We start from the raw sequence: 13,349 nt of genomic DNA, 5'->3' as shown, positions 1-13,349 counted from the left end.
AGAAAGGGCAGTTTTGATCTCCATAATGGAATTCCCCATAAATTCTTTAATCCAACCGAACATGTCACCCATAGTGGGTTGCGTCGGGGGAGGACGGCATAAAGGACACCTATTATATTCATAGGAGTCCGGCATCGGCATCTAACAATTGGCACAAATTAGATGCTTCTGTTTATGGGAGGATTTCCCATGCTGGTCGCCATTCGGAGACGCCATCTAAAAAAAAAACTTGAAGAGAGAGTACTTTAGTATGAACAACTTACTGCAGGCAGAGAGGGAGAGTCTGGCGTCTGCCGTGCTTATAGCTGACAGACCCTTCCCCCAGCATAGCTCCATATACTTTCATAAAATTAAAAAGGGGGGGCCCCCAAAAAATAGGGTATCAACCCTGCTGGGTAAGAACCTGCAAGAAAAACAAGCCAGAAACTGAGTCCGATGTATCGCGCACTGACCCGGAAGTCTTCATCTGACGCACTTCCGGGTTATGGCACACGTGACGCAAATCAAAAAGAGGCCAAAAAAGGTCTAAGTCTTGGCAGCAACAGATTATCAATAAGGTTACAGGCAGGTCTGCCTGAACCTGTCCTAAGTTCACACAACAGAGAAAAAAGCACTGGTAGAAGGGCAGGTGTCCCTTTATGGGGGGTAGGTTAATTGTTTAATTAGCTTGGTAGTAATTTTTATCAATAAAAATTCGAGCTGTCGTACCAGTTTCACAGGGGAGAACTCCCCACTTGTGCTGCTAGGACGTAAGGGAAAAACTGGATTTCTGCGTCATTTTCATCATCAGAACAGCAGGAGAGAGGGGTCTACAATTCCTAATGAAACTGCTTGTATCTTTCACGGACCGTGGGAGTGGATAGATCACAGGATTGACAGTTTGCTGTACTGCGGTAACACACTCTCAGCCCTGCACTGGTTAATCAGACACCCTCTTTGTCCTAACTACTAAGTTGTGTGTAGGTACAGTTACAGCAGCTAGAGAAAAGCTGCTCTACTGTTCTGCAAAAGGAAGAACCAGGGAGAGGGGTAAAGGAGGGAGTTGAAGTCCATGACTTTGCTAGGAAAACCCATCAACCACCGTTCCCTAAGTCAGAATAAACTTACTACACATTTCTGATGTGCCTGACTCTTCTGCATTGCTCCTCTGAAACAATGTTGTAGCAGTGGAGTAGTAGTCAACTATGCATCTAAGCATTCAAAGCATTCCACAAAAAAACATATACCGCCTATTATACTTTTTTTTTTAACATGGAAGTCTATTGCAGAAGTATGCCACACTTATGCCTATACATAGGAGGTAGGTGTTTGACAATCCTCCCAACATATACCGTACAGTACATCTGAAGGAACGCTCAAATGAAATCTGAACAGAAATAAAAAGCTTCCCACACCAGTAAAGTATTCTTCCCAACTCCTCACCACCCTTCCTCCACCACCAGCACGGAAAAAAAAATATCTAGTGGGAAGTATGGCAGGTGGGAGTTAACTCCTTAAGGACACAGCCTTATTTCACCTTAAGGACCAGGCCATTTTTTGCAAATCTGACCAGTGTCACTTTAAGTGGTGATAACTTTAAAACGCTTTAACTTATCCAGGCCATTCTAAGATTGTTTTTTCATCACATATTGTACTTCATGATAGTGGTAAAATGAAGTAAAAAAAAAAATCTTTTTTATTTATAAAAAAATACCAAATTTACCATTTTTTTTTTTAAATACCAAATTTCCAAGTTTCTATTTCTCCACTTCTATAATACATAGTAATACCTACAAAAATAGTTATTACTTTACATTCCCCATATGTCTACTTCATGTTTGGATCATTTTAGGAATTACATTTTAGTTTTTGGGGACGTTACGAGGCTTAGACGTTTAGAAGCAAATCTTGAAATTTTTCTGAAATTTTCAAAAACCCAATTTTTAGAGATCAGTTCAGGTCTGAAGTCACTTTGTGAGGCACACATAATAGAAATCACCCAAAAATGACCCCATTCTAGAAACTACACCCCTCAAGGTATTCTAAACTGATTTTACAAACGTTGTTAACCCTTTAGGTGTTGCACAAGAGTTATTGGCAAATGGGAATTAAATTTGAAAATTAATATTTTTGGGCAGATTTTCCATTCTAATCCATTTTTTCCAGTAACAAAGCAAGAGTTAACAGCCAAACAAAATGTTATATTTATTGCCCCAATTCTGTAGTTTGCAGAAACACCCCATATGTGGCCGTAAACTACTGTACGGGCACACAGTAGGGCGTAGAGGGAAAGGTGCACCATATGGTTTTTGGAAGGCAGATTTTGCTGGACTGGTTTATTTACACCATGTCCCATTTGAAGCCCCCCTGATGCACCCCTAGAGTAGAAACTCCATAAAAGTGACCCCACCTAACAAACTACACCCCTCAAGGTATTCAAAACTGATTTTACAAACTTTGTTAACCCTTTAGGTGTTGCACAAGAGTTATTGGAAAATGGAGATGGAAAATTTGCCAATTTTAATTCTTTAATTTCATTTTAATCCATGCACCCCTAGAGTAGAAACTCCATAGAAGTAACCCCATTTTGGAAACTACAGGATAAGGTGGCAGTTTTGTTCGGACTATTTTTAGGGTACATATGATTTTTGGTTTATCTATATCAAATTTTTGTGAGGCAAGGTTACCAGAAATAGAAATTCTGAAATTTCATCTCCATTTGCCAATAACTCTTGTGGAACACCTAAAGGGTTAACGACGTTTGTAAAATCTGTTTTGGATACCTTGAGGGGTGTACTTTCTTGGATGGTACCGGGACAGCACAAAAGAGTTGTACAAGGCAACCTGCACCAAGTAGACCGCAACTTTTTTGTACCATGCCCGGGTTTTGCGCATGGCGTTATATGGCTTGAGGACTTGATCAGAGAGATCAACTCCTCCCATATACCAATTGTAGTCGACGATACAATCGTGCTTGAGGACCGTTGCCGCGGTACCTCGCACAGGGACAGGGGTGATGCCGTTACCATGAATTGTGGACAGTACAAGGACATCCCTCTTGTCCTTATATCTGACCACCAACAGGTTTTCACTGGTAAGGGCACAGGCATCATCCCTGGGGATAGGTACCTGGAGGGGGGGGGGGGGGGGGCAGGAAGGCCGCGTTGATTTTTCTGCACGGTCCCACAAGCGGATGTGGATCTGGCGGTGAGGGACTGGAACAAGGGGATACTAGTATAAAAGTTATTCAGGTACAGGTGGTAACCTTTATCTAGCAGTGGGTGCATAAGGTCCCACACAAGTTTCCTGCTAACACCCAGAGTGGGGGGACATTCTGGGGGTTAAATACAGGAATCTCGCCCCTCGTACACACAAAACTTGTAAGTGTACCCTTAGGTGCTCTCACAAAGTTTGTACAGCTTCACGCCATACCTCGCCCGCTTTGAGGGCACATACTAGCGGAAAATGAGTCTCCCCTTGAACGCAATGAGAGACTCATCAACCGCGACCTCCCTTCCAGGTACACAGGCCTGTGCAAATTTGGCCCCAAAGTGATCGATGACTGGCCTGATTTTTTTACAGGCATTCATAGGCAGGATCACCTTAGGGGGGACATGCTGCATTATCTGAATAATGCAGGCATTTCCGGATGGCCTTAAACTGGGTACGTGTCAAGGCCGTACTGTAAAGTGGGGTCTGGTAGAGGATGTCCCCACTCCAGTAATGCCTGACACTAGGTTTCTTGACTAGGCACATGTGCAGCACGAGGCCCCAAAATGTCCTCATCTCGGCTGCACTGACCAGGGTCCAGCCACCGGGCCTAGCCAAAAAGGAGCCCGGGTGTTGAGCAACAAACTGTTGGGCGTACAGGTTTGTTTGCTCCACCATTAGATTTACAAAGTGGTCACTGAAAAAAAGACTAAAGTAGTCGTATTCAGTGAAGCCCACTGTGGAAATCTGGATTCCTGGTTGGCCTACAAAATCAGGAATCACGGGCTCAAAACGCTCTGGGGTACACCAGACAAGTTCACCGGCAGGGGGCTCCGGTGGACTTATCTAGTGGGCCGGAAAACTAGTACGAGCCCCAGAGCTGCTCGTACTAGTGTGGGCCACAGGATCCCTAGCATGGCGGTCCCCTTACTCCGCCTGGCGGTGTCACTGCCGCCTTAGGAGCTCATCATCATCGCTAGATAATGAGGAGGACGCGGATGACAAAAGGAAAGTGGGGTCATCCTCGTCCTCACTGAGGCTCTCGGACTCGGAGGCAAGCTGGGCGTATGCCTCCTTGGCCGAGAACATTCGGCGGGCAATAGGAGAGTGTGTGTATGTGCGTGTAAATCTTTATTCAGTGTGCGTGTGGTGTGGGGGCATGGGTGTTCGTGAACTCACCCTAAACCTAACAGACAAACAAACAAACAAACAAAAGACTAACTAAAAAAAGGGCAAATAATTTGAATAATAAAAATTCTAAATCGCTTATCAACCGTCCGAAGTTGATCAGCGGTAGGGTGTGCGATGCGCCAACAGTTTTACTTCCACTAACTTTCCCTTTATATCCCTGCCTAACCCAACCTTTCCCTAGCATTTCCCTAAGTACCTGATTGCACAGATGGGGGGTGCTGGGGCACAGATGGGGTGATGCCTGGAAACATGGGGGTGCTGAGATCCGACGACGTGCAGCTAATTTGAACCTCCCACCCCTGCAGCCGACCAATCAGAGCCGATCCTGAGAGGTGATGTCACATCACCTCTCAAGATCGCAGGATGGTGATTGGTGGTGTAATATCACACCACGATCACCATCCTGTTCCAGGTTATCGGGTCCTCAGAGACACGAATAACCCGGAAACGTAGCAAACCGCAGGTCTGAATTGACCTGCAGTTTGCTGCGATCGCCTACACGGGGGGGTCACAGGACCCCCCGGCGCATTGGCCCCGAGTGCCTGCTCAATGATTTGAGCAGGCACTGGGTTCCGATCACTGCCCACCGCACGGCGGTGATCTGAAATACACAGGGCGTACAGGTACGCCCTGTGTCCTTAAGTACCAGGACATCAGGGCGTACCTGTACGCCTGTGTCCGTAACAGGTTAAAGAAATAATGTGAATTGACTGTAGTTCTGTATTAATTTGACCTCCAGTTGGCCCTGTTCATGATATAGCAAAAGGTCTATATATATGGGAAGGATGATCACACAGTGGCATGTTGCTACTTCTGACAGAGGCACAGAAGGGATGGGTGGTAAAGGTGTCAGAAAAGTTTGAGAGGATTAAGGGACTCCAGTCTCACCGTGTATTAGTGTAATGAGTTGTGGCTTCTGGCATAATTTGTGCAATCTTCTCAAATCATCCTCCACGGAATTCACTATAATAGTTTTAGCATCCGGGAGAAGGTGGATAAGGGAGTGTAGTAAGTTGTCCTCGCCTTGAAGGGTCCAGAAATGTTCAGAGCTTCGAATTTCAGTTGGTTATGACATTTGACCCAGCCTTCAAGCATATTTAATTTGTCTTTGGTTTGTATCTTAAATGTAATAGAGCTTAAATGTGCAAGATGAAATTCTTTTGAGGGTTGTAAAAGTTTAATGGTTAGGAAACCCAACGGCCAAGGAAACAGTCTCAGAAGACCATAGCATCCATATTTTAATATCCATGCTGCAAGACCCAGACCAGTGCAATTCCACTGAACCAAATTTAGACCACCATAAAACCCTTTGGTGATGGTTCAGTAGAACTGTAAAGATTTAGATGTCATAAAGCAATACCAGAAGGATTACTAAGGTGGTTTTACAAAAATAGTACTGTAGGTAATTGTGTTCCATCGGGATTATAGGATTATGATTCATTACAAAAGGCAGAAGAATGAAAACCAAATCAACCATAAGAAAAAGAACATACTAGGTATTGATCAGAGAGAGTACAAGAATGAAGTGAAGCCTGAACGGTGGAAGACAAGAGTCAATCAATTATTGTTTTTCCTTTCTCACACAGTTCAGATGAATTACAGTTTGCCCCACTCCAAACCCATGAAGCATCTTATGTTAACGAACAGTGGCTATTTGGCAAGAATCACCATAGTCTTCATTTTATAGAGCGCTGTATCCAGACTTTTCCTTCCATCGGTGTCAGAAAAAAAGGGGTGGATCAGCCAATTGCCTGGGGAACCTCTGAACATTCTGTGGAAATACGTATGGGATACACCTTACCAGCCTACAGGAATTTGGGACTTAGCTCTATTATTCTTTTCAAGATTTCTGCAATCAATCACAACAGGGGGTTTCCTATATATGCCCATGCTGCACCTGATAATAAAGCGAGTCAAGCTGTGCTGCACAAAACAGGATTCCAACAAACGGGCAGATGGGTCCAGTGGAACTTTCAGCGTAAAAGTCTAAAAGGAAAATACTAAAAGCAGCAGAAAAGAGTTACCTGTATTTTCTATGACATACAAAGCCCGAATGTCAGAATCCCCTTTCCATATAACTATTTTACATGTTATACAAAGTGGTACTTTCCCATGCCAACCATGTTCCAAATAGGGCCCATTTGAAAGACCATTTTTTGGCACCTCTTCTCATAGTTTATACAAATAACCACACCAGTGCCAAATAGGATAATACCGAAATAACACAATGCTACATTGTGCTGTTATCACTAAACAATTTTAAAATAATACATTAGAGTGACGGCCTGTAAGCATAAAAAATGATTTGCTACCTATCGGTCATGCTTCTTTGCTATTTGTTTTGCTCAGTGAATTATTTTTGGTTGGTTTTATCTCCACTTCTTTGTGGCAGAGTTATGATCTGTGACGACAGTTTAGCTACAGTGCCTACAAATAGTCTGAGGTCATTTAAGACACACCTCCTGTCTCATGTCTTGTTTGGGTCTGCTGCATTTAATGATTTTAGAATAAATAAGCTTACGCAGGCTAAGTGAATAAATATATTTACTAAGTGTGATTAAATATAAGGTAATACAGACAAATTACATACAGAATAAATAATAATCACATGGACTGCCCGATACAATATGGGTGGGACTCCAAGTCCGCCATATCCTAGCACATGGCCAACACCCAATGGTCATACAAGATAAGGATAGTATTTAACTGACATCCTACCTGAATGATTTCTTCAATGGAGTACCAATTAACTGTCTGTGTGCAGCCAAGTTTATACCCTTTCAGCCCCGCCTCCAAAAGATGTCCAGTGTGCAGCACGCATGTCTCTGAGATAACCACTCAGGAATATGGCCTTATCGGCAAAATGGGGGTTAGGGGTTTGTGTATGTACCTAAAATTAAAGGGGACAGAACCAATCAGTACTTAAAAATACCCTTACAACACAGTGTATAAACACAAGTCTATAACAGGCTCACTAGAAAGTAGGTCTAAAGCTCTCTTATAGCGGTTAGCAAGTCATCTCCAGGCACCAGTTTCTTATGGTCCATGTGGCTGCTGTAAAACATATATTGAAACTACTGTTAACAGAGCAGAGAAGTAGCTCAGGGAAGATGGCTGTACAGAAAATAAAATAAAATCTCAGAGTAAAAGCAGACAATAAAAATGGGTTAAAAATAAAACATAAGCATTACTTGCTTCACTGATCCTCTGATGCTAGTCATTTCCAGCCTTTTCCTGTGTGTTGAGCCTTTAGCAGGAAGAAGACAGCAGAAAGAACTGGAGCAGTGTTGGCGTGCAGAAGGGGATCACTTACTAGTTATGGTTATTTTTTATTCAACCCGAGTGTAGAAGTGCCACGCAAATAAATATCACCATGCAATGCGTAAATAATACGAACAGCCTCCTTCCATAGAAGCTCTAAATACTGGCATACAGTGACCAAATAATACTAATATACAGTGATCTAATAAAAGCTCCATAGACTGCCTAAATACTGCCATATTGTGCCCATATAATACTATCACGCAGTGATTTAATACCAGCTCCAAAAAAAGCCTAAATACTGGCATGCAGTGCCCAGATAATTGTATTACTAGTGCTATACAATGTTTAAAGGGAACCTGTCACTGGGATTTTGTGTATAGAGCTGAGGACATGGGTTGCTAGATGGCCGCTAGCACATCCGCAATATACAGTCCCCATAGCTCTGTGTGCTTTTATTGTGTAAAAAACCCGATTTGATACATATGCAAATTAACCTGAGATGAGTCAGAGCTTGAAAATATGACTCTTCTCTGGTCACACAAGTAAGATATGACTCTTTTATGTTAATTTGCATATGTATCAAATCGTTTTTTTTTTACACAATAAAAGCACACAGAGCTATGGGGACTGGGTATTGCGGATGTGCTAGTGGCCATCTAGCAACCCATGTCCTCAGCTCTATACACAAAATCCCGGTGACAGGTTCCCTTTAAATACTGATATACAATTTATAGTAGTGGATAACTGGAGGTCATAAACCATGAGTGACAGGCCACTGGTGGCAACTTCTTCAACTGACATGAATGATTGAAAGGTCACACACCCTGACTGACCCTTGATTGGAGTTGAGCCTAAAGTTTAACTTTCACTACAAGCTGCACACCTGGAGGTTCAGTGGGATTATTGACAGGCCGTCCAGACAAAATCCAGTAAATTTCTACCCTACCATTATGTTTGTTTTAGTTATTTTTTTATCTGTTGTTTAATACATTTTTGGCATGGGTGGGAGGGCATTAACCTACAACAGCAAGTTTGCATGGGCAGTTGTCATGAGATAACCCTAGCCATTTAATCCCATAATTACAGTATCAAAGAGTTGGCACACCCTTCAATTTTTTATTTTTGGTATGCCCTAAAGGCAAACCAAAATTAGTTGGGTTTATTCTTGTGTTTCTATTCTTGAACCCTCCCTTGGTTAATTTACCTGCTCATTTGTATTTGGAGTACTTTTTCTTCTTCTCCAGAATGAAGCAATGGATCACGAAGTGAAATGCATCATTACATATGGCTGGGCTAGTCCTACAAGGAACTGTTCTTGGTTTAACAGTGAATTCCCTGGTGACTGACTCTTTGTAAATGCTATGGACACCTTTGGGGCAATTTTTTTTTAATCATTGCATTTTACTCATTTTGAGCTAAAAATCAATTTTTAATTGATCTTTATTTAAAATGTCAATAGTTTTTTTCGACAGCTTTTACTTTCAGTGTATCTGAAGGTTGTTGCTTTCTGCTTCATAGTGCATCCATCAGTGATCAGCTGTGGTCTCTAGCCCTTATCTGTACTTTCGTAGCAGCTCATAAAACTGATAATATCTAAATTCTGTACTTTAAGAATTTTACTTAGTAGTGTTTATGAGCTGTCAGGGGTACTTGGGTATGGAGGAAGCAATAGTCTGTAGATACACTGTAAGTGAAAGCTGTAGAGGAAACACTGTTGAAATTTTTTAATAAAGACTATGAAAAAATTATTTATAGCCGAAAGTGAGAATACAATTATTAAAACAAGGTATCTGTAGCCTTTCAAAGAAGGAATGCCCTTGAAGTGTAAACCTATAAATCCTCCCCAATTGGTTGTGTCTCCTCCCCGTCCCTTTGTGCGAAATCCCCTTTTGTCTGTTCTGTCTGGTCTTCTTTGTCCTGCCTTTCAGCACCACTGGGAGGTGAACAGTGACTGGAGGTGCGTCAGGGGAGCATAGAGCGGACACCAGAGTGGGAGCATTGGGTTACCATGGTGTGGGCATTCCGCAATCATTAGATGCCATGACAGCCAATGCTTTGGCATGGAGGGTTGGAAAGGATAAAACTTAACCCTGTAAGGCAAAAAACACAGACATTATTTAATAAAGTCCAATTGAAAAAAAAACATTTTGCCAAAAATGAGTAAAATGCAACCATGAAAAAAAAAATTCCTCCGAAGGTTTTCATAGCATTTAAAGGGTTTCTACCACCAGATTTTGACCTATTTAGCAGTCTGACACTAGCGATCTGCTAGTGTCTGCTGTACCTAACCGTGTTCTTGTATTACCTTTGTCTGCTGTGGTTAACCTTAAAAATGTAGTTTTGTTGATATGCAAATGAGCCTCTAGGTGCTATGTGGGCGTCTTTTCAGCACCTAGAGGCTCCATCTAATCACCATGTCTGCCGCCCATCTCGTCCCTCCAGCCCGCCCCTCTCGTCTAGATTGACAGCCTACGTTGCTCCATCTCGGCCGAATTCTCGCGCCTGCGCCGTGCGCTTCTGTATTCGTCCCAGGGGCAGTGACTGTCGGACCTCTCCCTGTGCCGAAGATGCCGGCGGGCTGGAGGGACGAGATGGACGGCAGCCTCTAGGTGCTGAAAAGACGCACCCATAGCACCTAGAGGCTCGTTTGCATATCAATACAAGTACGTTTTTAAGGCTAACCGCAGCAGACAAAGGTAATACAAGAACACGGTTAGGTACAGCAGACACTAGCAGATCGCTAGTGTCAGACTGCTAAATAGGTCAAAATCTGGTGGTAGAAACCCTTTAAATTAGTTTGCTGTGAACCAAAGTGCTTTCTTGAGTTACTTCTCTGCTTACAGTTGAGGTCTGAGGAATAATATATGCTTCTAACATTGAAAGCTGCTGCCTACCTACTATGTATGTTCTTCAGTGTCAGCGGCCAGGTTGCCATTTATTCCTTTTAGAGCACAGTTATGAGCAGTCACTCCAGCTTAACTGCATGGGCTAAAGGGACTGTGACAGGGCTGGCCAACCTGCGGCTCTCCAGCTGTTGCAAAACTACAACTCACAACATGCCTAGACTGCTTACAGCTATCAGCCCACAGCAGGGCATGGTGGGAATTGTAGTTTTACTTCAGCTGGAGAGCCACAGGTTAGCCAGCCCTGGACTGTGAGGTAGCCTGCACTCCGCAGCGGTGTCCCTGCCCCTTGCAAATCTGCCAGTTCGGATTAGCCTCTGTATACAAACCTGTGTGGCAGCAAGGTTTCTAGCCTTCAGGGTCCCAACACACATGAAAGTGTTTTTTACCGGTAAAAAAGTTTTTTTTGTCACCTGCATTTTTAAGGTAATGTGTTTTTTTCTGCCTTTTTTTGCAAGCAGTGTTTGCATTTTTTAAAAAGAAGCTAGAAAACCAAAAAAAGAGTCAGCTAATTAGTAAAAAAAAAAAAAAGGCACTACCCCCAAAAAAGTGTTTGTGTGTCCTGTATATTTCCTGTAGATAACATCTATTTACAAAAAATGTGGCAAAAATGACCGCAAATAACGCAAAAGTGCAGAGAAATGCCACTGAAAACCTACATGTGTATGCACCCTTAGAGAGGGTTTTCCACAATTGCAGTTTACATGACTAAATGATATATTTGGTAAAGAACCAAGTGATGAGCGGTATGATGATCACTGTGGGGAGACATGTTGTCTTGTCGTACTGGGCTCCTTAGTTGGAATGGGTTTCCTACAGATACTCAGATTTCTTCCTAAACCTCAAACATACATATGGGATAAGCAGTTCTATGACATTGGCTCTGTTGAGGACAGGGATTGATGTGAGTTGTGATAATCTCAGTACATCGCTGTGGAATATGTTGACATTATATAAGCAACGGATATTAATAATAATCATAGTAATATTTTGGCTTACAAACATCCAGACCGCTAGAATTATATCAACTTCCCGTGTCATCACGTCTGCTGCTGGAGAGACCTTGATATTCTACATTCATCGGGAGAATGGGGCTTGGTTAGTATTAAGTTTTTTTTATTTGATTAACACTACCGGTGTTTCACTACTATAGGGGGGCACTAAGGGGGCATAACTACTGTGTGGGCAGCACTGCTGTAAGGGGGAATTTTACTGTATGGGGGCACTCAGCATCACTACTGTAAAAGGGTACTAAGAGGGAATAACTACTCTGTGGGTACACAAAGGGGTCTGAGTAGGATTGGGTATGTATAGATAGGCATTGGGTGGAGTTAGAGGCATGTCTCAGTGTAAAAAAAAATTGTTGTCCCTCCTTAGACTTGGAAGGTATGGTCCACCCATTCCTGTAATAACATTGTCCACGTTTCTGCACCTGATCATGTATTTTGCTTTCTCTTTCATATACACAAGTGCACAAAATTGTACACCTGCTTTCCTATCATCATATGCGTTCATGTCCCTTTTGTTGAGTGCTTTGGTTTTATTACTGGCTGCTGCAGTTGAATTTATTGTCGACTTATGTCCCCAAATTTTGAGTATCCGTGACCAGTTTTTTTTTGCTTTTTTTTACATTTCTTTTCATGCAGTGACCTCCAGTTCTCTACCCTCAAAGCTGAGGAAGCCTACCTTGTCAATGAAGTCTGGGCATTAGGTGGGAACCCACTCAGTGAACGATACATCAGTCATTGCATCCAGAGCTTTCCCAATGTTTGCGCAAGAAAATTGGGTGTTGGGAAACCTGTTGCCTGGACAATGAGTGAACAATCTGCAGAAATGCGTATGGGGTACACCGAAAAACAATACAGGAATCAAGGATTGTTTCGTACGATGATCGTTAAATTGGCAAATAAACAAAATTCCATGGGATGTCCGCTCTACTGCCATGTAGCCCCAGACAATCAGTCCAGTCAAGCAGCTACACTTCGTGCAGGATTTCCGTTGGCTGGAAGATGGCAACAGTGGAAGTTTCAACCTTTGTAATTTTGCTCTCTTTCTTTACTGCTCAGATTCAATATTATAAGAACATGAGCACACGTGGAAATTATTAGTTGTGACAATAATTGCATTCTATATTCTATGCATTGCTTTGATTTTACACTCTACACTCATTCAACTAGAATCCTATGGGCTTCCTGACCATACCCAAACAGCTTCCGCTTCTCACAGTCTTTGCCTTACTTTATGCCACAATAACATTTTAGGGTACTTTCACAATAGCGTTTTTCTTTTCCCGCATAGAATTCCGTCCTAGGGGCTCTATATACCGGATAAGAACTGATCAGTTTTATCCTAAGGCTGGGTTCACACGGGCGTGACGGATTTGTTCAGGATGCGTCCAGGTGTATTGCAGCAAACCCGAGCGCGTAGGTACGCACATGCAGTCAGTTTTGATTGCGTTACGTTGTTCAGTTTTTATCGCACGGGTGCAATGTGTTTTGCACGCGCGTGATAAAAAACTGAATGTGGTACCCAGACCCGAACTTCTTTACTGAAGTTCAGGTTTGGGTTAGGTGTTATGTAGATTGTAATTCCCTTATAACATGGTTATAAGGGAAAATAATTGCATTTTGAATACAGAATGCATAGTACAATAGGGCTGGAGGGGTTAAAAAAAGAATAATAATAATTTAACTCACCTTAATCCACTTGTTCGCGCAGCCGACATCTCTTCTGTCTTCACCTGTGAGGTAAAGGACCTGTGGTGATGTCACTGCGCTCATCACATGGTCCGTCACATAATCC

General features: G+C 42.6%; 1 protein-coding gene across 7 annotated transcripts in view; it reads left to right on the top strand.

Annotated features, from left to right (window-relative positions):
- The window catches only part of LOC122941436 (glycine N-acyltransferase-like), a 28,452-nt gene extending 15,768 nt beyond the window's left edge, over positions 1–12,684 (top strand). For 5 of the 7 annotated variants that reach the window (XM_044298693.1, XM_044298695.1, XM_044298694.1 and 2 more), the window contains exon 6: positions 5,967–6,695. In XM_044298693.1, the coding sequence (XP_044154628.1) occupies positions 5,967–6,384 (418 nt within the window). In that variant the 3' untranslated portion in view covers positions 6,385–6,695. Of the gene's footprint in view, positions 1–5,966; positions 6,696–11,556; positions 11,635–12,193 lie in introns of those variants that run through there. The other 2 variants (XM_044298697.1, XM_044298698.1) reach the window with 2 other exon arrangements.
- Positions 12,685–13,349: the final 665 nt, after the last annotated feature.

Source organism: Bufo gargarizans, chromosome 6 (assembly GCF_014858855.1).
Source record: "Bufo gargarizans isolate SCDJY-AF-19 chromosome 6, ASM1485885v1, whole genome shotgun sequence".
Taxonomy (NCBI): domain Eukaryota; kingdom Metazoa; phylum Chordata; class Amphibia; order Anura; family Bufonidae; genus Bufo; species Bufo gargarizans.
Note: the sequence above shows the minus strand (reverse complement) of the source record. Positions and strands in the feature narration are given on the sequence as shown.